The sequence below is a fragment of the Uloborus diversus genome, chromosome 3 (assembly GCF_026930045.1).
Source record: "Uloborus diversus isolate 005 chromosome 3, Udiv.v.3.1, whole genome shotgun sequence".
Taxonomy (NCBI): Eukaryota; Metazoa; Arthropoda; class Arachnida; order Araneae; family Uloboridae; genus Uloborus; species Uloborus diversus.
Genome location: NC_072733.1, coordinates 18,008,202 through 18,035,638, shown reverse-complemented (window position 1 = coordinate 18,035,638; position 27,437 = coordinate 18,008,202). Strand labels below are relative to the sequence as shown.

General features: G+C 32.8%; 1 protein-coding gene across 2 annotated transcripts; it reads right to left on the bottom strand.

Moving 5' to 3' along the window:
• Positions 1–208: 208 nt before the first annotated feature.
• Positions 209–24,635, bottom strand: LOC129218575 (acylphosphatase-2-like). Of its 2 annotated transcripts, XM_054852887.1 has the most exons (4): positions 24,480–24,626; positions 17,980–17,996; positions 8,794–8,903; positions 209–388 (listed from the first exon to the last, which is right to left on the bottom strand). In XM_054852887.1, the coding sequence occupies exons 1-4, from the start codon at positions 24,565–24,567 to the stop codon at positions 274–276; spliced, it is 330 nt and encodes a 109-aa protein (XP_054708862.1). In that variant the 5' UTR covers positions 24,568–24,626; the 3' UTR covers positions 209–273. The 2 variants fall into 2 exon arrangements, with proteins under 2 accessions (XP_054708862.1, XP_054708863.1); XM_054852888.1 differs by lacking the exon at positions 17,980–17,996 and having other exon boundaries at positions 24,480–24,635.
• Between the last annotated feature and the right edge of the window lie 2,802 nt (positions 24,636–27,437).

The window sequence follows — 27,437 nt, the reverse complement described above, 5'->3', positions numbered from 1 at the left end:
CAGTCCGGCCTCCTGACCCCCCTAAATGACGTTCTTAATTAGACAATATTTTGTTCAAAGTTTAAAATATTTAACTGCATCAGCTGGTGATTTTAAAACTTTTGTACGAAAATAAAATTTCATTTCAGTTGATAAATGTGATTTGTCAAATTTCAGTTTATTTCAGTCAGGCCCTTTCTCATATCGCTATAAGAAACAGAGAACTCAATAACAAGCAAGTATATTTTATTAAAATTTCAACATAAATATTGTTAAGTAAAAATATTTGAGCATTTAAAATCTGACACTAAAATGACGATAATCACACTTGTCCAGTATTTGCCAGTTTCTCAATTCGCACAATTCAATACGGGATCCTGGACTTCCTTGGTGCTGCAGCCACATTGCCCTACAAATTAAGAAATAATAATAATAATAATAACAGTTATTACATTCAGCAATAAATAAATGACTTTGTGACTAGGAATAACAGGAAATATCTAACGTTGTTTAGCACAAATAAGCAGATTAACAATACACGTGTTTCGGGGTTTCAAGGAACCCCTTTTTTCAATTCAATATGTGTGAGCTCCTAGATGTAAAGACATCCAGTAAAAGGATGTCTGTTACTGGATGTCTTTACATCTATTAGAAGCTTACACCTTTGAATTGAAAAAGGGATTCCTTGAAAACCCGAAACACATGTATTCTTAATTTGCTTATTTGTCCTAAATAACGTTGGATATTTCCTGTTATAAGTTATTACATTGGTTTAAGTTAAGAAAATTTCGATCTAAATAAAGTAACAATGAAAATCAACCGCTTTTTTTCTAAAAGATAATAAATTTCAGGTAAAGTTACTTTTGTTGAAGGGGAAAAAAGAGTCACTGTGTCGGTGATTATTCATACAATATTGCTTGTCACTACCTTTTAGAAGTAGTTTTTTTTTTTCAAACCAACAGCCTCTTTTATAAAAGATAATAAATTTCAAGTACAGTACTTTTCTTGCACGAAAGCAAAAAAAAAAAAGATTTTTCCCAAAGTTGCTTGTCTCGACATTTTAGAAGTAGATTTTTTCTAACCAACAGCATCTTTTCTAAAAGATAATACATTTCAAGTAACTTTACTGTCGTTGAAGAAAAAAGAAAGGAGGGGGGAGAGAGAGGTGAGCCATACGGGGGGTTTTGCTACTAAACTATCGTTTTGCCAGGAATCGCTACAAAACTACTATTTTTTTTTGTATCACATAACCCAATGCACTACTTCTTCAAAAAAAAAGTAGCGCGTTTCATTACACACTGGGAAAAAATGTAAGGACTAGAGTATAAAGTTTCAATACTTTTCGCGCTGTTTTTGATATAATGGATTATTAATTAGAAAAAGCTTTCTTCTCAGAATTTATAAATTCTATTTTTTTTTTTACTTGGCAAGTATCAAAAATCAAATTAAAAACTCTTTTGGAATAAATATTTAAAATTTTTGTTGTCGTGTGCCAGCAACACTAGCAATTTGGGGCTCGCTGCTTCCCTTTTTCAACTGTACCGTTTTTTGGTGAGGTGAGATGTCCGACTTCCACAGTACACACATGCCACAAGGACCCGTTTATAGGGTAAGCAACTATTAACAGCACAACAACCCATCCGCACAAAGAAAGCACAAGGCCAGGAGAGAGAAAGTACATTCATGCCCGAGCCGGGATTCGAGCTCGGCACCACCCCATCACAGTCTGAACATCACTTCTCTGATCATTATACAAGGCGGGTGGCAATATTTTAAATTTCAGCGGTTTATTGCTGAATCAATTAGTTGATTATTTTTTTAGCAACTTTTATTTCTTCTATGTTTTCTTAAGCATTTTTTTAACTTGAAAAACTTAATTATTAAAAATATTTTATGAAAAATTGTATGTATAAAAATAGTTTCAACAACTTTCCACATGAAACAACTTCTTCGTCATAGATCTTCAGTAGTTCATACGAAAAATATTGAAAGAGATTTGGCGACCGATTAATCGGCTCTGGATGATTAATGATCATATTTCCACTTCCTTCGTCAGTTTTTTTTTTTTTTTTTTGGACGTTAGAAATAGTTATCAATTTATTTCTGAGAGACGATTTTTCTCCTCTTTACAAATTTTCCAAAAATAATTTCAAAATTTCATGCAATTTCTGCCAGCCAATTTTCATATTAATGTCAATAAAATCATTTTGTTAACTAAACGTGAAAATTAAAAAACAATTAGGGGCAGCCTGTGGTCAGCAGGCAAATTTAAGAACAATTTTCAATTTAAATTTATTTTTAAATTATTAGTAGCCATTTATACGAAGTTTTTTATTCATTATTAAAAAAATACAAGGTTATTTAAAAGCATTATTCTAAAAGAAAAAGTATCGACTCATGAAACATTTTGCAACTCTATATATATGTGCATATTTATTCAAAATAAAAAAATAAATAATTTCTTCAACCATCAGTTTGTAAAAAAATAATAACAGTAAATTATGTACTTATTTATACATCAAGTAATAATAATAATATTATTTATTTATTTATTTATTTTTTTGAATCCAAAATTAATAATGTAAATAGTAAGTTGTATGATGTAATCATATTGTATAGTTACCAGAAACAAAATAACTGTACAAATAATAAAGTTGTGTCAACAAAAGCTGGGGTTAAAGTATCATCGTAAACTTTAGGAAATAATCCTGATTTTTTTACGAAATAAAACAAGAGCATTTGGAAGCTTTCTCTTTTTCTTAGGATAGAGTTAAGGGAGGTTCCAGTGGGATCATATACGCATTTGTTTATTTCTGTTACACTTCTGTCCTTCAAAAGATAAACAGAAATAACATTAATAACATAAAAATAAAAAGTAGCTGCAAGGCAGGTAATATGAGATGTGTAGGGGGCTAGGGGGGGGGATTAATATTTTTCGCATTCGAAAAGGGAAGTTTTCGATTTTTCAATTTTATTTTTATATGATAGAATAACTTGAACCATCGGTGAAAAAAATTTTGCGATACGATAAATAGTTTTTTTTAAAAATAGTTTTTAAATTTCAAACTAGAGATGTGTCGTTCATGAACGAACGGGTCAAAAAGAACGAATCCTTAAAATGAACGGATCCGTTCGTTCACTTAAAAAATGAACGACCGTTCTTTTGAACGGTGCGCAGTTTGGAACTTTGTATTGATGCATTTGTGATTACTGATGATGGTTAATACTTGTTTTAAAAATTTTGTAAATGTGAAAAAATATAATATGATTCTTGAATTCAATGAAAATTGATTACTGGTGTTGGTAGACGTTAAAGTAACATGATAAAGTATCTTGTGTTAAGAAGTGAAGAAAAATGTATATGTAATGGGGTCTTTCCATACAGATTCAACGGATGAGTGCGCTCGAACATTTTTAATTTTTTTGAAATTGATATCCCAAAAAGGTTAGAGAAAAAATAAATGCATATGAAAAGATGCATATGAATGATAAAACCAATTTTATTTTTTCTCTAACCTTAACCCTTGATTTTTTAGGGGTCATCAAAAGTCATTTTCGTAGTCAAAAATGAGACTTTTAGACCTTTGCATTTTGACCCAAATCTAATTAAATAACAATCATGACAGAACATTTTACATTTTGATGTTAAAGTACATAAGATAGTAGTCTCACACACTGAGTTATGTAGCTGTAACTTAATAATTAAAATAATGGCAGCAGGCCAAAGTTCAAGGTCAAATGTAAAATTTTTACTCATTTCAAAGGGTCATAACTCGCTTAGGGGATAAAAAAACAAAGTGAAATTTGGCAAAAACTAATCACTGGAGTCACACTAATGAGAAAATATAGCTGTAATTGTGTGTTTGTTTACCCTGTATAAATTACAGCCCCTCAAAGATCAGAAAATTGAGAAAAATGACATTTTTAGATCCCTGTAAAACAAAAAGGGATGGAATTAAAAATGAAATTTCTTGGCCAATTGAATATTCCATTCAAGTACTATACATGTTATATATATTGTTTTGTGTATTTTGTTTTTAAAAAAGATACAGGTCTTTGAAATTGAGCAATTTTGCTAGTTAATTCACACACTAAAACAGAAATAAAAAGTGTGAAAACTTCATTGCACTTTCTTAAATTACGTATAGTGTGCTCTATGTAATATATTATACTGGAAAAAGATATTTTAAGTATAAAAATAATTATTTTAATTTTATAACTTAGAAATATTTGGACATAAATGAGTAGTTCATACATGATTGACAGCTTAAGTAGTTAATTTATAGACTATCTACACACACAAATTTTCAATACATACAAACATACGCTCTGTACATTAACTTATGTAACTTGCCTAAACACGTGCAAAAGCATTATCTGCATAGTTGAAAGGAAAAAAAGGTGCGTTTTTCATTTCTTGCTTCAGTGTAGTTTTAAGAAAATGAACTCACACAGTAGTACTATAGTTCTGGTGGTGACACAGCATGTGGCGTACTGAAATACTTTACTCAAATACACAACAAAAATAGAAAGAACTTTCTTAATTTATGTAATCACGAAACAGGTGTCAACTTGAGAGCTGAATGGCATTTCTATGCAATATCACACGGTAATGGACATTGTAACAGAATCAGGAGAACCGTAAAAAGAATTGATACTACTAAGACTAGCTTGCAAAGAACTACTAGAAGTCACATTTTAATTCCTACAGAAATGTATACCTTCTGCATTTTTGCTACTAAACATTGCATGTATCCTTGTGAGCATTCAGTATTTTAAACTAGCTGAAAAAATGCTACAAGAAAGGTTTGACTCTGCAAATAAAATTTCCAATACAACATTTAATCACTGCTTTATACCACCGTATTTAAATATTATCACTGTAAAATTATTGTCCCCTACCAATAGGTATGAAGAATAGTGTGTTACTAAAAAGACTATCAAAAGAAAATGCCCATTATTGTCAAAAAAGTTATTACGTAGCTTGTGTTGATCACTAAATTTAGAACCTCTGTCATTGTCTTGCTCCTAGTACATTTTCAAAGTATCAAATTATGAATGTGCCTTGGTAAAGCATTCCAAAACGTCATATTCTTGAGTCACCACTACAACTATAGGACTACTAGGTGAGTTCATTTTTTTAAAACTACACTCAAACAAGAAATAAAAAGCGCACTTTTTAAAATTTAAATTTTGTATATATAATGTTTTTGCATATGTTTAAGGCAATTTCGATATGTTAATGTACAGAGCATATGTTAGTGTGTATTGAAATTTTGTGTGTGTAGATAGTCTATAAATTAACTACTTAAGCTGTCAATCAAGTATGAACTACTCATTCATGTCCAAATATCGTAAGTAATCAAATTAAAATACTTTTTTTATACTTAAAATATGTTTTTTCAGTATAATATATTATATAGGCCATTTAAGAAAGTGCAATGAAGTTTTCACACTTTTTATTTCTGTTTTAGTGCGTAAATTAACTAGCAAAATTGCTCAATTTCAAAGACCTGTATCTTTTTTACAAACCAAATACACAAAACTATATATATAACATGTATAGTACTTGAATGGAATATTCAATTGGCCAAGAAATTTTATTTTTAATTCCATCCCCTTTCGGTTTACAGGGGTCTAAAAATGTCATTTTTCTGATCTTTGAGGGGCTGTAACCAATAAAGGGTAAGCAAACACACAGCAACAGTTACATATTCTTATTAGCAAGGTTCGAGTGATTAGTTTTTGCCAAATTTCACTTTGTTTTTTTTATCCCCTAAGCAAGTTATGACCCTTTGAAATGAGTAAAAATTTTACATTTGACCTTGAACTTTGGCCTGCTGCCATTATTTTAATTATTAAGTTACAGCTACATAACTCAGTGTGTGAGACTACTACCTTATGTACTTTAACATTAAAATATAAAATGTTCTGCCATGATTGTTATTCAATTAGATTTGGGCCAAAATGCAAAGGTCTAAAGTCCCATTTCTGACTACGAAAATGACTTTTGATGACCTCTAAAAAATCAAAGGTTAAGGTTAGAGAAAAAAATAAAAGTGGTTTTAAACATCATTCATATACATCTTTTTGGGATATGAGTTTCAAAAAAATTAAAAACGGTCGAGCGCACTCATCCGTTGAATCTGTATGGAATGACCCAATGATGAATTCTAAGTGTGAGAAATTCGGTTACTAAAAAAAAATTATAAGATGATTCTTTAATTCGATGAAAATTTGTTAATGATATGTGTTAATTAACACTAACAGTAAATTGATTAGTGACATGTAGCAATTAATACTAAGGGTAAATTGAATGAAAATTTTAAAATTAATTTCAGTAGAAGAAGTCATTTTTCGGTGAGTCTATTATTTTTTTAATTTATAGGATTGTAGAAGTGAAGTCTTGATACTCGACTTATAATTTTAACACTTCTAAAGTCCTTCTTTGATGTTTAACTTATTTATGTGAGGTGTTTTATTCCAGCATAGGAAAAAATAATTAAATTCACTTGATTTGGAAAATTAAATGTATAAATGTACGAAAATAATAAAGCCCGTAATTAAATGAACAAGTAAAATGTTGATGAAAAATAGTAATCAGAATTAATTACTTTGAATTGATAAATCGATGAATTAAATCTAAATCGTAAATGGGTTGCATTTAAATAAATTTTAATTTAAGTGGAAAAAAAAATCTTTGTATGTGTAGAAAATAATTATGATGGTAGTTTTAAATATATGTTAAATTCGGTTAATGATGCTTGTTAATTAGTACTATGAGTAAATCGATTAGCGATATGTGATAAATAATACTAAGAGTGAATTGATTGCAGGTTTTTAAATTGGTTGGCTGAAAATTAAAGACACGGTATGTAGGATGTTTGCAACAAAAAAAAAAAAAAATTATTATTATTATTTGATTCCTGTAACTGATTGTGAAAAAAAAGCTAAGTCCTAAAATGTGCGAAAAAATGATAAGGTCAAAACAAGTGAGAAAATAATCAAACTCTAAAATGTACGAAAAAAATTCAAATCGCGAAAAAATATTCTAAGTCTGAAATGTTTAAAAATAGTTAAGAACTAAAAAAAGTGAGAAAAGTAGTTAAAGACTAAAAATGTGAGAAAATAATCAAAGTTTAAAAGCCGCTAAAATAGTCTAAGACTAAAATGGCAAAACTGATCTAATTCTAAAATGCATGAAAATAATCAAAATTGCGAAAAATATTTAAAGATTGTAAGGCAGGGAAAATGACCTAAATCGCGAAAAACTATTCAAAGTTTGAAAACGCTCGAAAATAATCAAGATAAAAAGACGCTGAATTAGTCTAAGGCCTTAATGTAAAAAATATTCGAACTCTAAAATGCACGAAAATAATCAAATTCATGAAAAATATTCGAAATCTACAAAGGTTGGAAATAATCTAAGTCACAAAAATAATCTAAGTCAAAAAATCGCGAAAAATATCCTAAGTTTAAAATTGCGGGAAAAAACGACCAAGTTCATAAACGCGCCAAAATCTCCAAAACGCGCGAAAATATCCTCGTAAAAGGTTATGAGAAAACCCCAATAGGTTGCTATCCAAAAAGTAAAACCTTTGGATGCTATGACAACAAGTAGCACAGGTTGCTATGACAAGTGTGACATGTTGTCGTTCCCTAAAAGCTATCTGTAAAAGGTTTTGAGAAAAAACGACAAAACGCGCAAAAATGTTTCGAAACCGAAACTAAACCCTCGTAATCTTTCACGAGCGCGCGTGGAAGTCACAGGCGGCAGTGGGGGAAGTCACAGGCGGATCAGTCGGAGTGAGAGGAAGATTGAGTTGGGAGGCGGAGTGAGAGGAAGATTGAGTTGGGAGGTGAAGTGAGAGGCGCAGGGAGTTGGGAGGCGCAGCTGCGCTTCTTGCAGGCGAACTCTCAAATTTTCCCTACTATTGTTATTAATGAGCCCAAACATTACGTTTCACGGTTTTTCTGCCCCTGCCCCCCCCCCCCCGTTGAGAATTCCCGAGCATCAAAGGACCTCTGTGCCGAATTTGGCAAAAATCCGAAGTAAACGGTGGATGTGTATAAGGAACATTGCACACCCACACCCACATACAGCCATTTTTATGCATTAGATAAGATGCCATTCATTAATTACGTAAGGATGATTTTGGCAATTTTTGACCCCCTCCCCCTATGTAAGGGCACATAAGATTTTTCAAACCCCTTCCTCCTATTTTTACGAAAGATTCCATTTCGTTATTCAAAATAATAAAGTGTTACTAGAAAAGGATCAGTTACACTAAAACTACCAGTTTGACGTTTATCAAAGATTTTTATTTTTCAAATACATTATGTGATGCGATTACTAATTAAAAATAAAATACGCCATACATTGTGCGATTCTTATTTCATTTTACACTATTCATTATTTGTAAAACAAGTAAAAAACAGCTCATCCTAATACGTTTTTTACCTTTCTGACGCAAATGAAATATGATGCCAGCCAAACCACTTGAACGCACAATTTCTAATATAAAATATCGACTGGGAAAATATTACGTAAGAATGGGTTTGACCCCCCCCCCCCTCCAAGTAAAGGTATGTAGAGATTTTTCTAACCCCCTCCCCCTCGGGAACACTATAATTAATGCCCTGTAGTATTTAAAATAATGGTTCCGTGTATTTCTACTTAGCAGTCTCACTCCCTCTCTCGCATAGTTAGCTTCTTTGTCGCTCGAGTAGCAAACCTCTTTGATTTCTGCAAGCATCTATTTATATCCTAAAGTAGGCAAAAAAAAAAAAAAAGGTAATAATACCATTACTCACATTTCATCTACTTTTCCTCTCTCCCCTTGAATGACACCTTGAACTGTTCCCCAAGATGACAGTTTCGTCCATCCTTTCAAGCCAAACCTGTCGCACATTTCTTTACAATACTAAAAGAAACAATTTTATCAGTAAGACAAAAGGCTATGGGAGAAAATAAAATCACTATTTACAATCGTGAAATTAAAAGTTTTTCAAAGAATTTTCGAATTTATATAAAGGGTGTCCCAAAATTAACGCAAGATTTGATTTTGTTGCCATTTGTGCAAAATAGTGTTGGCATCTCTGGAAAAAAAAAAAAAAAAAAAACAATCGATAGCTGAGAGGTTAGGGTTTAAAAAAATGGAGCGTTATACGATACAATAACGCGCTTTCATTATTGAACAATTGTTTCAAAAATAATGAAAGTTGAGGCTGGTCAAGCAGTTACTGTTATTGGTTCTCGGTATTGCAATACGGTAATGCACGGGTGGTTGTGGGCTTGTTGACATAGACCTTTGAATTCAAATAACCCCATAAGAAGAAATTTAATAATGTTAAATCACACGATCTAGGGTGCCAATTCTGATGACCGAAATGAGAGAGTACGCGACTAGGAAATGCCTGATGCAGTAATTGAAATGTTTCACTCTCTCTAGCTGTATGGTACAATAACACCCCATTTTTACTAACCCTAAACTCTCAACTGTCAAATTGTTCTTTTTTCATGGCTGCCAACAATTTATGGAAAAAATGGTGGCAAATTCAAATCTTGCGTTAATTTTAGGACACCCTTTAGTACTACGCATACACGAAGCGTTCAGTTTTTCAAATTAAGCGAAGAAAATATCTTTGTTCATTATATTAATACAGCATTGCATCGGGGATGAATTGCGAATTGCTGAAAATGTAAAATTGAACAATTAATCGTTTTAATTTAAGTGGACAAAGCAGATTTTCTATGACGTGCTTCTACTATAGTGTTCGAATTAATTGAGACAAAGCTATTACTTTGCGGACTTTCAAGTTTTTTTGCCAGCTAGCTCCAGCAAGTCCCACTAAGCTGTTGTATCTGTCTTAATGTAAATTTTGATAGCTTCGAACTGGTTTAGATGAGAAAGTATGAATATTGAACAATTTTTTTCAGATTGTTTCCGTGAGAAGAGGGAGTTACCTTTTGCATGGAAAATGTCACTTTCTCCTCTGACAGAAACACTAAAATGCTTTTCAATATTCCCAATTTCTCATCTGGACTAGTTTCAAGCAGTCAAAACTGACATTCAGATGACATTAAGACATACAGAATTGCTTAAAGGAGCCTACTGAAGTTAGGTGGCGACCAAGTCCCCGGAAAAAGAACTGGGTCCCAATTAATTCGAGCACTATAGAACTCTGTAAAAGGTATTAGTAAGCGCTATTGTTATTAATTGTTTTAAATTTATTTTTTATTATTTTTTATTATTTTTATTTTGAGGAAAATAGTCAAAAATCTTGTAAAATTTTTATGGCCATATTTTTATCAAATATTTCACCAATAAAAGTTTTTTCAATTTTTTCATCCTTCAACATTATCGATTTAAAAAAAGAGCTTGCACTTGCTATTCAACTCTAATAATTATTGCTTTTCCGTAAAAGAGCAACAGCACTAAAAATAGTAGTAATGATGATGGTAAGGGAAAAAATGAAATTAAAAACAAAACAAACTAAAGTAGATAACCAAATAATAGAAAGACAAAAAATAACTAAAAGTAACATTTTATACTATTTCAATGGCTTAGGTCTCGGTACGTCGGTCAGGATGCGGAACATGCACCTTTTAAATATTAAAACTAAATCTGGACTACATTTATAGACATCGAATTAAATATAGGAGCGTAAAACTAATTTCGGGCATGTCCATAAATTATGTCACACTTTTTTTCAGCCATTTTCGAACCTCTTTGTCAACAAGTGTCACACTTCACCTTACTCCCTCCCACCTGTGTCACGTGTCACGCTATTTTTCATTAACATATGAGGCAGTGAGACGCAAAGGGATGTAAGTGCCAAAATTAAGAATTTTGAAGGTGAACCTCTCCTCTGTTTTTGGAGCAAGAGAGTGTGCTTGTAGGACTGGTACATGCTGCTATACAGCATGATTTAAAAAAAAATTCCAATGAAAGCCTACCTAAGAAAACTTCTTTAAACCTGTTTGACTCAAAATTTGAAAATGTCCACTTCTGTTTGCGTCGCACTGCCTCACGTCCTTACATTAAAAAAAAAAAAAAAAATGCGTGATATCACACTTTTTACCCATTCCCACCCATTTCTGTTCCAATTTCACAAATCCCCTCCCCTCTCAAAGCGTGACCATATTTGTGGACAGCCCCTTAAGAAAATGATCAATGATAGCCAGAAAGTCTCATAATCCTTGCATAGCTAACTAATTGTATCAACTAACATTCGATCTACTTTGTTTAACTGCGGTGGCCATGGATTAACGCCATTGAAATATACCATTATATGCCATATTTTAATCGCGTATTTATCGAAAACGGGAAAGTTGTGGAAAATTAGACCCCCAGCATCGGGTCCAGCTCTCGATATACGAAAGAACCATGTTTCAATTTATTTTCTGCGAAAGCAAGTCCGTACCTTCCCTTATTAAGGTAAGTTACAGAAAACTAAAGCAATTCTTACTTCTCTAAGAGAATCAAAGCACTTTACAGTAATTTAGGGTCAATTGTAGAGAACGAAGATGTTTTTTCTTTTACTTGGGGCATTTTAATTTCATTAAGTTTAGAACTTTAATTTAGGGCTTTGGAACTTATCATACTTTCTTAAACAAGAGTTCCCTAATCGAAATCTGGCAGCAGCCAAATGTTATATACGAAGCGATTGCTTACAAAGGCTGATAAATGGGTTATTAATAATTTTGACTTATCATTTGATATATTTTGGACAACTCTGAAACATAAAACGTGCTACTAAAACTATAAAGTAATAATAATAATAAACTGATTAAGACACAGGACACAAAACTAAAGCTTCAAATTAAAAAATCTATTTCTTACTGAATATACATATAGTCCAGTCAATAGGTAGAAAAAAACGGGCTTACCTTACAAAAAATGGGGTCAAAGATTTTATTTTTTAAATTTGTGTATACTAGTGCCAATATGAAAAAACCAAGTTATCCAACACGAAAGACCTCGGGAGAAGTTTTGGGGGCCGAAAAACCCCAAAAAATTGTGACTTTTTGTAGTATTTTCAAAATATCTCAAAAATGGTTAAAATTACAAAAAAACTTCCAATACAAATGTTAAAGAGGATTAAATTTCCTTCAACTTTTGTCATTACAACATTTTTGTAGCATGAAAAGCAAGCGAGTTACAGCTTCTTGAAAGTCACACTTTTTCTGAACCCCCTCAGCGAAGTGCGTGAAAGCGCATCGGATAACGGAGGAAAAAAGGAGAAACTCCGGCAGTCTGACCCTGGAAATCATTTGTCTTTCACAGCTGAGAATAAATGCCTCCGTTCCCTTTAACTTAAACAAAACACCCCCATTCCATCCCCCCTTTTTTTCTCTCCAAATGAGATGAATCGACTCAATAGCTACTCATGTTGGTCACTTCAGCGTTTGAGCCAGAGTATGTTTTATCAATTTGTGTGTTCTGTATTACAATTTTTTTCCCTAGAAATGAATACGCCTGACCAAGGTGTTTTATTATTATTATTATTATTATTTGCGAAATCAGTTTGCGTGAATGCGAAATAAAGATTGTGAAGGAGAAGGGAATAGAAAATCTTCAAAGATGCAGCGCAAAACGGCAAAATGAAGAACATCAGCGTTTTTTTGAAGTTCTTAAAAGAAGTGACAATTCACACTGCCCGTCCCAAATGCTATATCAATGAGCAATCAATCTCTTCCCTTGAAGTAATGGTTGAACCTAACATGTTAACTAAATTCCTCAAGAAAGATTTCTAGCAAATTATAACAACAAGAATAGTCTTATTCAACTTCTTGAGACATATTTCGAAGAGTGTGGCAATGAAGTTAGGCAGACTCAAGATGATGCCGACTTACTTACTGCTCTTTCAAAGGCAAAAGAAATTGAAAAGTTTGTCATAGTGGGCGAGAGGATATAGATCTGTTGGTGCTGATGACAACTTTAGGGCAACCTTTCAGCAACTTGTTCTTTTTAAAACCTGGAAGTGGGAATACTTGTGATTTGTTTTTTTCCCAACTAAATCTTTTAAGTTTGACCCCAGCAATATTCTTTTCATCCATTCGTTTAGTGGGTGTGATATGACTTCGGCAATCTTTGCTCAAGGCAAAATTAAGTTGTACAAAATAGTCAAAAAAGAAAAAAACTCCTGAAATTAAGGAAGCTATTGAAGTATTTAGGGACCCAATCTGTCATCATGATGCTGCAGCTGGAGAAAACATTTTGCAAATATTATACACAGGTGACGTAAAGTATTTGAACCTATCTTTGGATACTTTGCAATTTAATCCTTTTATAAAACTAGTACAGGGCTAAGATAAATCTTGCAGGGCTACCTCCAAAGTGCGGAGGGGGGGGGGAATGCTTCACGTTATCACTCATATCGGTTCTACCACCAAATTCAAAGTTAGTTGGGCAACTTAATTGATCCAGAGAAGTGGGGTTGGGAACGCAGAACGCAAGGTCTAAGGCATGTTGACACGAAAAGAGATTCGGTTACTCAGAATCTTTTGAAGATTGTACCTTGTACCTGCAAGAAAAATTTTACTAGAGCCTGTTCTTGTCACAAGGCCGGTTTAAAATGCTCCAGCACGTGCAAACACTGCAGTGGCACAAATTGTGAAAATGTTGCAGAAATTTCATCTTTGAATGAGACTGCTGAAGAAGATGATTTGTTCCAGGAGCTTTTGGAATTACCGCAACAAGGAGATGAACAATTAAAGGACCACCCAGCTTCTTTCTATCCCCGACAGATTCTGAACCGGGAGAACCTGGACCTTCAAAACGGCTTCGAAGAAGATAAACAGCGTATTTTGTTCTCCTTTCTCTATTTGCTTTAAGGTCGAATGAATCTCTCTGTAATTTAGATCTGTATTATTCTGTCTGTAATTAATCTGTATTAAGCTTCTACAGTTGGATTTTCATTTTGAAAGGTAATTCTTTTGAGTTTTTCATGCCTCAAAAAGTCAGTTTCTGCAGAATTTTTTCAAAGTGTTCATTACGTATTACTATTGTACCTTTATTTATGCATTATTATATCTATTGTTTGCTTATTATCACCCTAATATTTATTCATTCACATTTATATTTTCGAATATTGCATTTTCACTTGTAATAGAATAGATGGTACGAATTATGTGCTTTAAATGAATGAGAAGATTATGTAATTCAATTACAAACTGCAATATAAATCATATGTTATTGGAGTCTGACTGAAGACTACCTCTGTCAGACTAGAAATATTAGTTCGTGAGCGGTGGGGGAGGGTTTATTATTATTATTGTATCAGAGCATAGGATGCATGACTGTGTTGATTGTTTGCTTATTAGCTGCCTAATATTCATTCCTTCACATTAATATTTAAAAATCGCATCTTTGTTTGCAATAATTAGACTAGAATGTACGAATTACATCCCTCAAATGAATGTATATATTGTGTAATCCAGTTATAAACTGCAATTTATCATCTATTATTGGAGTCTGATGAAGACTACCTCTGTCAGATCAGAAAAGTTAGTTCGTGAGCAGTGGGGAAGGTTTTTTTTTTATTATTATTATTGCATCATCGTATGTGCTTTAAATGAATGTGTATATATGTATTTCAGTTTCATAATACATCGTTTGTTTTTGGAGTCTAGTGGGAACTACTAGTCTGTCAGCCAGAAATGCTACTCTGTGTCCAGTGCGGGGGGGGGGAAGCAAAGAAACTCAAACTACTCTAACTGTCGATAAACTCTCTGAAACTGAAGTTTCTATTCAAGTTCTAATAATTATGACTCCTTGCTTTCGATGTGAAAGCTTTTTTTTTCGGAGTGGAGGAAAACTGCCTATTTTCCAAGAGCTATAGCAAGCTTGTTATTTGTGCTACAAAAAAGTTGTAAATACAAAAGTTGTAGGAAATTTTATGTTCTTTAAACTTTACATTTAAAACTTTTTTCTAAGCTGAACCATTTCGGAGATATTTTGGAAAAAACAAAAAAAGTCATAAATTTTTATGGTTTTTCGGCCCCCAAAAGTTCTCCCGGGGTCTTTCGTGTTGGATAACTTGGTTTTTCCATGTCGGCACCATTATGTACAAATTAAAAAAATAAAATCTTTGACCCCATTTTTTGCAAGGTAAAATGTATCTATTGACTGGACTAATATTAATTTTCAAAAAATGTGAATTGGAAAATGCAATTTATACCTAGTATATGAAAGTCATTTAAGAGCTTGTGTAAAAGTATAATATAAGTGAGCAATCACTATTTTAGTTACAACGGCAAATTTTTTAGAGCTGATTCTTTTTAATTTTTCAACTTACATTTATAAATTGTTACTTCTGTAACTTACAGTAATTTGTTAATTATATTATTAACCTTTTGAGTACCAAAAGCTCTGAAGTCGAATACTTAAATTTGTCGTGGTTTTTTTTTATATATAGCTTTCCATTTCACTAATATTCAGATTCTGGTGTCTCATCAACATGAAAAGAATATAATTTGTAAGTTACTTTTTGTATTCTATAGTTTATAAAATAAACTTGAACTTAAAAGAACAGAAACGTTCCACAATGACCCTTAAAGAGTTGAATTATCAGCAAATAAGACTTGTGGAACTAAGTACAGTAGACCTTCGTTTTACCCGGGTTTATTTTACGCGGTTTAAGATTTGAATGCCTTTATTTTATTTTACGCGGATGCGGTATGCAAACAGATAAAATTTTACCCTCTTTCAAAATCCAAACTCCAAAAGATTGCAGATTACACGTAATAAACAGCATTTTGGCTTGCTAATAATCGAGCTTGCGCCACTGGAGACATTTTATGCGATTGGTTCCAAAGTAAAGTTATTCAACTCACACAGTTCAGAACTCATTGGAAGAAGAGCTTTTAGGAGTGACAAAGGAGGACAAAACCACCGAGGATACCAACATCCATGACACAATATCAAAAACGTTCACATTGAAAATTTTGAGCCATACCTTGACAACTTCAAATAATTTCTAATGTGTTAGTGAAGGAAGATTCTATCATGGAAATGGCACAAATGATAATAGATGCGTTAATGCTCAGCAAAGAACTACAGTGAAAAATTCTTAATGGCTGCCAAAATACTATCATAGCCAGGTTATTTTTATAAACATAAAATTAATTTATTATTTCTTTATGCATGTTGTGCATATATATCGATATAAGTACACATAAAACTTATTATAAATTAGTCATCACTAGAATGAAATATTTTTTTTTCCATCTATGGAACTGAACCACTATTTTAACACTATTATTAGGTCTCAATTTACGCGGCATTTCCGTGGAACGTAACCCCCGCGTAAAACGAGGGTCTACCGTGTTTCAAAGCACATTTAAATTTTCGTGTTTAATCAGGGCTGTGGACTTGGAGTCGGAGTCGAAGAGTCGGAGTCGGACTAATTTTTGGTAAAGGAGTCGGAGTCGTTTGAAAGAATGCCGACTCCGACTCCAGGTTTTTTTTTTTTTTATTTCTTTAATTTTCACTGACTCTCCTTGCATTTTTTGAAAAACTGACTACCTATTATTTTGATTACATGTTACTAATAAGAAAATGCTTGTCATTGTGGTAACCAGCTGGCTTGATTGCTTAAGCTACCTACGTCGTCTCGTAGTTTGCTTATTTTTTAACTTTTTTTAATAATATATTTTTTACCTCGATCTCAGTCATAAAATAGTAAAAGGAATGAATGAATTGCTTGAGCAAGCCGGGAAACTTCTGAGGGTGCTTAGTAAATTCAAATAAGTGTTGGCTTGGCCCGAAAGCGCTAATCCAAAAGATCTGATAAAATATTTTTTTTTTCTTTTAAATCTAAAGACTTTATCTAAGAAAGCTTGATTAACACTAAAAAGTTCAAAATAAAATCAGTACATGATTTCTTGGTTACAACATTCAATAATTGCAGTTAATCCTAAAATCTTCTTATTAAGGTGAATTCTAAAGCTGTCAATAAAACTAAAATTAAAAATTGAGCCAAGAAATGTAGCTATAGTAAAAGATATTCTTGAAAAGCTGCATACCGCCGCATTTTGGGTAAAATTTGCTCCTGAAGTACATGTACCCGACCTCTCCCCGCAATATAGTGCAATATTTTCGGTGAAATGTTTAAGATGAAATTTAAGATTTAGGGTGATATTATTGAGGAAATTTTTCAGAATTAAAGTATTTCAATTTTTATAAACTCTGAGATTAAGTTGAGCTGGTACCCACCAGATGGGTGTCATCCGGGACGGGGGAGGACCGCCCCCTGTCAAGAAAAGTTTTTTGAGGAAGCCAAAAAAAAAAAATCCCTCAAGTTACAGCTTCCAAAAATTGAAAGCACAGGATTTGATCAACATGTTAAGTTACTGTTAGTTAAACATTAAAAGGAAGGGAGTTAATACTATTCAATTTTTTAAAAAATAGGATTTTTAAGTAATTTCACTTTAGAAATCGCAAATATTGGATAATTTGATTTTCAAATTGAATTTCTAACGTTGTATACATCTTAGGTTTAAAATAAAATACAACGCGAAAATTTTATAAAAAGGAATTAATACTTCAATCTCTGTTTAGGGATTTTTCCCCCTTCCCATGAGGAAGGGGGATTTAGGAAAAAAAATTAATAATAAAAAAGCCAGAGTCAGAGTTGGACTCGGAGTCGGACGTTTCAAAATCCAGGAGTCGGAGTCGGCAACTTTTCTTCCGACTCCGCAGCCCTAGTTTTAATAACGTAAATACACTTTCTAAGCTCAATGTGTGATTTCTGAAGATGTTTTAAAATTATTTTATAAAATTATGCAAAACTCAATAATAAGCTGAAAGAATAATTACAATAATATTAATTCACATGTCGAAAAAATGTTTTGTCATATAGAATGAAAGAAAAAAATTTATAATTTTAGTGATAAAACTACTGATGAGTTGTGAATTATGAAATATTTACAGCTTAATATTTGGATTGAAAGACATAATAATAGTAATATATATAAATAAATTTATCACTTACTTTTGTAAAATTAACACCTGAAAAATAAAATAAATACATTAATTTCTATATAAATAATTTATGAAGCATAGTTAATTAGTTTGTGCTAATTGTAAAATAAGAAATTCAACAATAGTTTATTAAATTCTGAATAGTTTTTAGTCACTAAATTATTTGAATACAAATATATTATATAATCTATTTAAAATAAGGACAAACATTTCACATTTAATTATAAACTTTGTGCCAAACTCCTGACCAGATGTGCCACCTACTGCAAGGATTTAAAGAAAAAATGGATTTTTAAGACAATCAATGAAAGGTCCTGTAAATCGTAAAAAAGTTAAGTGGATAAAAAAACATCTTTTCATTATTTTCTGTGGACGTATCATTTGACAATGAAAATTTAGACTTCTCTCGAAGGAGTGAAAATCTACTCCTTCACAGAAGCACCCCGAACTAAATTTTTGGGGGGGAGAAAATTCTTAATTTGTCAAATGAAATTCTAGTTTTACCAAATGATAAAATACGACCATGTACATACACTATATGAGCAAAAATATTGGGACACTTTAAAAAAAAATCACATTTTTACAGATTTCTCCAGAAATAAAAGACCAATTGCTCTGTAATTTTTTTCACATAATAAGTATACTCTTGCTGTCATTTTCCAATAACAATTAAATCTGCTATTCATTTAGGGGACCACCAACAAATTGAGGAGACAAAAAAAGGTAAAAATGGTTTTTGGTCATCTTTCATTGTAAATTGCTGGGAAGAAGCTAGAAATTTCAGAAATAAGTTAAAAATCTATCAAAAATTTATTTTTATATTTTCGTGAAAGTATCTCACATATACCCATGGAGATGTAAGCATTTCTTTCAAAAATGCAAATTTTTTTGAAGGTTTTCGGCTCATATCAGGCACAGTTTTTCATCAAACGTTACTAAACTTTCAGAATATTTGACAACATATTAAAGAAATATAATAAGTAAATTTGAAGTTAAAATTTTGAAAATTTAATGAAATATGAACTTTTAAAGCAATTAATTTTTCACTGCGCATGCGCGAAAGATAGCAAATTATAACGTTTATAATCCAAAGCTCAGATAAATCCTACAACTCATAAAAAAATTCCACCTCAATATCTTTAAAATTAAAAAAGTTATCAGCGATCTAATGTGCCGAATTTCTATAATTCTTAGACAGGCGACGAATTGTAAGGGGTCGTTCGCAAACTGGCAACACTTTCCTGCTATCGTTGCAAAATGATTCATGATAAGAACGGATTATTTGAGAACGATCCCTCACGATTCGTCGTCTAGACAAGAATTATTAAAATTCGGCTCATTATATCGCTGATAACTTTTTAAATTTTAAAAATATTGAGGTGGAATTTTTTTATGAGTTGTAGGATTTATCTGAGCTTTGGATTATAAACGTTATAAATTGCTATCTTTCGCGCATGCGCAGTAAAAAATCAATTGCTTTAAACGTTCATATTTCATTAAGTTTTCAATGTTTTAACTTCAAATTTTATTATCATGTTTCTGTAATACGCTGTCAAATATTCTGAAAGTTTAGTAAGGTTTGACGGAAAACTCTGCGTGATATGAGCCGAAAACCTTCAAAAAAGATTTGCATTTTTGAAAGAAATGCTTATATCTCCATGGGTTATAAGAGATACTTTCACGAAAATATAAAAATAAATTTTAGATAGGTTTCTAACTCATTTCTGAAATGTATAGCTTATTTTCAGCTATTTACAATGAAAAATGATCAAAAACCTTTTTTTTTTGTTTCCTCAGTTTGTTGTTCGTCCCCTAAATGAATAGTAGACTTAATTTTTGTTGGAAAATGGCGGCTGGTGTATACCTTTCATGTGAAAAAATTACTTCTTAAATTCTTTTATTTCTCGAGAAATCCGTAAAAATGTGAATTTTTGAAAGTGTCCCAATACTTTTGGTCCATGTAGTGTATATCATAAAAAAATCACATCTAATGAGAAGAAACATAAGGCATCATTAAAAAAACAAGTTAAAAAATTCAAAAATGGAAAAAGAATATCAATGTTGCAATATTGTCTCCAAATTTGCCGAATCATCTGCAACATTTGCCGAATAAGAAAATTTTCGGGAGGTCAAAGTGATATACCTCCCTTGACCTCTCATCGGGGTGACCCCCCCCCCCCCTTTCCCTTAAACATAAAAATGTAGGAAAAATTTAGTTCAATTCGTCCCACACGTGACGGTGGAATCATCCAGTGCACAGGTGAGTTCATTGCATTTTCTACGATTCTGTAACCTCATTAAACTAATTATGAACGCTGGAGAAAAATAAAAACGATTCAGCAAGAAAGGGGCAAAAGTAAATGACACAAATTTATGACTTGGGTTGTGATTTTTGGGCCAACTTGGCATCATTCATTGTTTTTGAACAGCTCTGAGAAGAAATATAGCTCTGGTTTATTTTTTCGAGGCTTTAAAATACTCCATGAGGTTCTTTAAAAGAATGAAACTCATTTTGGAGAAGTGTGAACAGCGAAGTACATAAATACAAAAACAGCAAGGACCGTAAGAGTAATAAATTCCATTAAATAATAATAATATTACTAATAATAATAATAATGTATTATCTAAGGAGCGAATAGATTATGACAGGGAAAGAAAAGATGTGTACTACATATTTTAATTTTTAACTTGTTAAATGTTTGTAACTTTATGTGTAAAAAAAACATTCAAATGTAATATTTTACAAATTCGAAAAACTTTTTTTTCATTTTCCGATGTAGTAAATTTTTATTTAAAATACACAGAGTGAAACTACGCTTGACTAAATTTTTGAGGTATTGTACCGATTTTTAATGTGTGAAATACGCTTAGAGCAGGAATGAATAAATGAAGGGAGCAAGGCCAATTGGCTTAGCTTGGCTTAGCAAAAGCTGAGGAAAAGACCTCAAGTCACGTGACTCAACAACGACGAATGGTTGACACGTTTGGCGTGAAACTTGCGACAAAAACCCGATTTCTTCCAATGCTTTTCTTTAAAATCTATCATGTGACTTGAGGTCTTAGTTTCACGAATGGAAGACTTCACTCACTCCCTTTTATCTCTTCTCAATGGAAATTCGCGCCTAAAGGCGTTAAAAATATCTTTGGCTCTGAGTAGTGAGTCGAGGCATTATTTTATTCCTTTTTATACAAAATACTCTTATTTATGATGTATCTTTTAAAGGGCAATAAGTAAACAATTAAAGCTTCTAAATGCTTAATTTATTAATATTTATTTTATTAGTCGCAATGATAAATAAATCTCAAAATAGTAAGACTATACAAGATTCCTATTTTGATAGTGAATTGATGAAGAGGAAAGAAAAGTAAAATATTTTGAAGACAGAATTGAGACTGCTGAAATAAAATAACAAACAAATAGACTTTCCTTTTCGTGCCTTGTATTTAACTAAGCATTGTAAATTTTTAAAAAAAGTAAATACACATGTAAAACCCGGGATATCATAAAATATCATAAATGCTTAATTTATTAATATTTAAATAACATTTTATCAATAATATTTAAATATCAATTTATATTAAGATATCATAAATGCTTAATTTATTAATATTTATTTTATTAGTCGCAATGATAAATAAATCTCAAAATAATATGATTATACAAAGATTCCTATTGTGATAGTGAATTGATGAAGAGGAAAGAAAAATAAAATATTTTTAAGACAAAATTGAGACTACTGAAATACTAACAAACAAATAGATTTTTCCTTTTCGTGCCTTGTATTTAACTAAGCATTGTTCATTTCTAAACAAAGTAAATACACATGTAAAACCAGGGATATTATAGTAGAACCGTATCCAAAGTAATAGGAGATCCTAGTTGGCCGCATCAATGAAAGTACGGATGAAACAAAATAATCTATAATTGAGCCAAGATACATAAACAAATAGCTGTATATGGTATAAATTGTTTTCCTGCTGCTATTGACGCAATTCGAAGTCTCCGGTTTGGCGGTAGCATCTCTCCCAGCACCACGTGCATAACACAGGTATATAACAGTAGATTATTGCGCTAATTCATCTTTTATTTACACAGTATTCACATCTAAATGAATGTTCGAACTAAGCGGAGTACGGTTTAATAGCGTTCGAATTAATAAGGGTTTACTGTAACTGAAAATTATTAAACATGCCATCTTCATGTATGTCCTCTCCTTTCCAGGGGGCGGTCCGAAGAGTTGACGCCACCCGGGGTGAAAGTTTAATGGCGCCCCCTCTCCCCTCCCCTACACACACAGAAAAATCAAGTTAGTTATAACATTAGTGCATCATACGCGTGAACGCTTACTTGTATTTTCTGCATATTATTGAACAGAACAATCAGAAGGCTATGCATAATACAAATTAAAACATAAGCAATGCATCTGTTTCTAACATTTGTGAAACATTAATATTTTTCGAAAAATGGAAATCTTAAAAATCCAAATATTTATCTAGTGAAACATTATCCCACAAGATAAAAAGCAACCAATTAAAACTGAATTAGTTACTCATGTTGATCAAACTAAGAACACGAATAAATAATTGGCTGATTATAAATTGAAAACGTATTTATCGAAGTAAATTACATCAAAATTAAATTCCGATCTTTACTCATCCAATGATTCTTTGTACCAGCTTTCATATATGTTAAAAAGAAAGATATCATTCTTTTGATCAAATATTCTTAAGTTTTAAGGGAAAGCCCTCAAATACTTAACAATATCGAAAATCGCCTTTCTTGAATATCACAAGCAACGGGTTTTTTAAACGATATTTACGAAAAAATTAAGTGGAATAGAGCCCCTGAATGCAAAATATTGCTGAAGTTTTTTGGACCGTAATTATGAAATATTTTCCAGGAAAATGCTCCAGATCCTCCTTTTCATAAAAGCTTCAAAGTTTGTTTAAAGTTGCGTTTTTGAAACTTCAATTTCGAAAACTTGCAGGCAGGAGAAGGAATCGGTTTTCATTTAAAAAAATCAATCGGAAACAGTCTCTATGCCCTTACCCTAACGTCAATAAACATGACCTACAATCGCGTTTTTAAGCCTTCAATATCTAGAAATTTCCGCTGAGACACCTCTATCTTTTTGCCCCGTAGCATCTGCAGAGAAAGTCTAAAATTGCGTTTTTACAACTAAAAGTTTCAAAATTTTGATCGGACCAGAATCAGATTTAAAAAAAAAAAAATCTTTTCCGTTTTTTGTTCTTTTAAAATGTACCCCCCCCCCCTCCCCCCAATCTTTTTTCTGGTTACGTCACTGCACTCAGGGGCAGAATTCCAAGAAATTTGGAGGGAACTAGACAAAGGAGAAGTGCCTTTTGTTTGATTCTAAACTCTTATATTCTCAGAAATTGTATCTGCTTCAGTGATACAAAGAAACGAATGTTTTGGAGCCTGAGAGAGAGGAATATTTTCGTGCCCTAGGAAAAAATAGAGAATCATTGCAATGATTCTCTATTATTTTGTGTGTCTATAACTGTGCATCTGTGATACACGAAATGAGGGGCGTCTTGCAGCACCCCCCCCCTATTTCGTGACCCCTTGGACGATTGCCCCACTCGCCCCCCCCCCCCCCTTCCTTCGGACGACCCTGCTCCTTTCTTATACAGTAAAACCTGTGAAGTTGACCACCCTTGTAAGTTGACCGCTTTTTACAAGTACGGAAATAGCCCTTATCATATAAATCAACCTCTGTAAGTTGACCACCTGTTTAAGTTAACCACTAAAGTAATGCACCGCAAGTTGTCAACTTACACAGGTTTCATTGTACTACCTTGGGAAGGTAAACTACAATATCTGCAGAAATGAGTTTTCGAGATATTTGAAGAAACGTGTTTTGGATATAATACTAACAATAGGAAAAATTAAAATTATATGTTTTTTTTTCGTGCTTTTTTTCCCAGCCGGAACCACATAAGCAAACTTGTACAATAAAGCTAACGTACGACGATGCTAAGGATGACAAAGCTAACGATGATAAAAATGCCAAAAAGTGAAAAATGAAACATTTGCAGATACTGCCCTTTAACTGCCTATGACAGTATATATGCTATATACGCAGTTTAATTTGCATTGAGAGTCACGGAAGCTTAGCTGCTTTTCTTGTTTTCAATTTGACACGAATTGCAACATTTTAGAAGGAATTCAGGCAATTGATTTTTGAAAATAAGCTCTGAAGACTGCAGGGTTACGCGTTACTTTTGTCAGAGGCCAAATCTTGTAAAATGTGAACATCCAAGCCGGGTTGATTATAAAATTTCCGTTGCTAATCCTAGACAATCCGAAGACAGATAACCGAGAGTTCAGAGTAGATTGAATTTAAAAATGCATATTTTACAAAGATTATTTTCTTTAGTTCTTCCGCACATGACAGTCTGTCAGTATTCCCTCACGTTCACTAAAATTTTTGACTTAAGGATTCAAGTTCGGAATGAATAAGAAAAAAAAATGATCCTGTTACTTACCTTGAACTCCTCCGAAAACCTCAAATTCGACGTGGACCAAAACAGGATCGCCATTGGTAAATTGTCTCTGTTGCGCGTAGGAAGTCATGGTGAGGATTCTTCGGCAAACAACTTGTGTGAATGCGAAAGGCTTTGCAATGGGAGAAACCAATTCCAATGATAAAAATAAACAGATGAATTTGCTATCGCAGCATGTGGATACGAATTAGGTCACGAGCTTTTCCTAATGAAACAAAGCACTCTTCGCTCTCCGACTTCTTTTGATGACAGTTGACTGCTGAGGATACTGCCACTGCCTGTTTGAAAACAACTCTTTTTCTAACAGGTTCATGGTCCGATACTTCATAAGTTGGCTTCCCAGATTTCTGAAATGTTCAACCGGAATGCCCCCCCCCCCCCCCCCAATGTAGTCAGTATTCAAAACAGAACACACCCCTGGCTGGTTTTTAGAATGTTTTACAGGGTTAAACCAGGGGCAATAATAAAGGATACAAGCAGACAAATTTCATTTCAAACATTTTATGACCAACACGTTAATATTTATAAGTGACTTTAGTAAGGAGAAACACTTTGAATGAGGGATAAAAATTTCAACAATATTTAGATGTACATAGTACGTTTTATTGAATAGGATTTTTTTTTATAATGTTCTTTTTGGTTTTAATCTTGTAAAAATCCTCACAAGCTAATCCGATATTCATTACACAAGTGAATGTTACAAATGACAAAGTAATAATCCTAAATAATACTTCCCAGTTAATTATAGACTTTTTGTATCATCTGTAATCAAATTTATTTTTTATCATGAAGTAAACCGGTCGGGATACCGGGATTTTGTCTGAAAACTGGAACTGTCCCGATCAAACCGGGGACATCTGGCAAGCCTAATCATAAGCAGAGATTGCCAAAAATTGTAAAATCTTAGGAGACAGGAAAAAAAATTAGGCGACAGGCAAATGATTTCTCAAGGTTTATAGAAAATTTCATGTAATATCTAACATGACTTCTGAAATATTCTTGTTCTGAAAGTCGGCAAGATACTTTTTTAGTCGCTCGGGCGACTTGGAGTCCGATATTTGGCGGACATGAAAGTCGATTTTTTTCCTTTTGCTTTTTGTCCATTATTTAATATCTATTATTTGTTGAATTGCATTACTCATATGCCATGCACCGAAACTTGTATATTGCAGCTTGTGTGAGTAACAGTAAACGGAACAGTATAAAAAAGTATAGTTCGAAATTAATGAATCCATACTGTCAGAAACAAATAAAAGGGGAGAAAGTACGAATTTTTTTTATTAAAAGAAAAAAAATCGGTTTATTTCATCCTCACTAAATTTAATGAATTTATTTTCAGCGGGAAAATTCGTGAGAAGCTACTTTGAATTTAAAGCTACTAACTGCCCATAGCCGGACCTAAGGCAGAAATGCAAACAAATACCAAAAAGTTCAGTTACAGCATCCAGAGGCAGCATTTTTGTCCATTGTCTCAGTCTTGGGCTCATCAGTCTAGAACAGCCATAACCAAACGCCAGGAAAATAACCAGATATAGAAGCTGAATATATCTTCAAACTGGTAGCAAAAATAGTTTAACAGGCCAGTGAGAGGTCCGCAATCATGGCACGGTTCCACCTCAAAAAGGGGAAGATATAAGCTAGGGTATAAAGCTACACACAACCTAAAACCTTTGCACACTCCACCTCAGAAGCAGAGGAGGCAAAAACTCCCCCGATCCTTGTTATCACATGCCCAGGGCCCAATTTTCCAATAGGCAGAGTAGGCAGTTGCCTGGGGCAGCAAATTTTGTTTTAATCACATTTTTTAAAATTAATATGTTGTTCTTTTGATAGTAAAATATTAGCATTCTTTCATCTTCCACAGCAATAATTTTCTCTTGTAATTTAATAATGATTACTTTCACACATCTTATGAAAATCAAATGTTTTTCAATCATGGTAATAGATCAGCGTAAAACAGGTGAAGACGAAAAGCGGATGTTGATTTCACAAAGTATCGTTGCGTTTGGTCAAAAGTCGCAACAAGAATGTAGTTAGACTAAGACTTTTAGTGTTATTTAGTTTATTCAGTCCTGGTTTCTTGAGTGATTGACGTTTGTTTTCTTTTTTATATTATTAATATTTAAAAATTGTTTTCTGATAATATTAAGTCTCAGAGGCAAATGAAAATGAGTGACGAGAGTAGTGTATAATAGGGTGTTCTAACTCAGCGGAGCCGGGGGAGCTGGCGGAGCCGTTGAGTTGTTTGCCTCCTGCTGCTGAGTTGAGTTGTTTTCCCTCCTGCTGCTGAGTTGAGTTGTTTTCCTCCTGCTGCTGAGTTGAGTTGAGTTGTTTGCCTCCTGATGGTGAGTTGAGTTGTTTGCCTCCTGATGTTGAGTTGAGGTGTTTTCCTCCTGCTGCAGACGACAAAGTAGTTTCGGTTTTGAATTTATATTTTACGGATTGGCAACGGTAATTAGTTTCGTTTTCAAACTTAGACTTTTCACCCGAAGGCTTGATGTTGAGTTGAGTTGACCCCTCCTGCTGCAGACGACAAATTAGTTTCGGTTTTGAATTTATATTTTACGGATTGGCAACGGTAATTAGTTTCGTTTTCAAACTTTGAATTTTCTCTTATATAGCTATGATATGAAAAAGGATGAGTTGAGTGGTTTTTATTCCTTCTGGCGGAGCCATTATAGATTTCTAGATGTGTTGAGTTGTTCTTATCCTTCTGGCGGAGCCATCATTGTTTCTTTCGCGTGTTTGGCAACGGTAATTAGTTTCGTTTTTGAATTAAGCTTTTCTTGATTGGCAACGGAGAGTAGTTTCGTTCTAGGACTCGGAATTTTCTCTTATTAAGCTATTATGCGAAACAGACCAAGTTGAGTGGTTTTTCTTCCTTCTGGCGGAGCCATTACTGATTCCTAGATGCGTTGAGTGGTTTTGTTTTTGAATTTA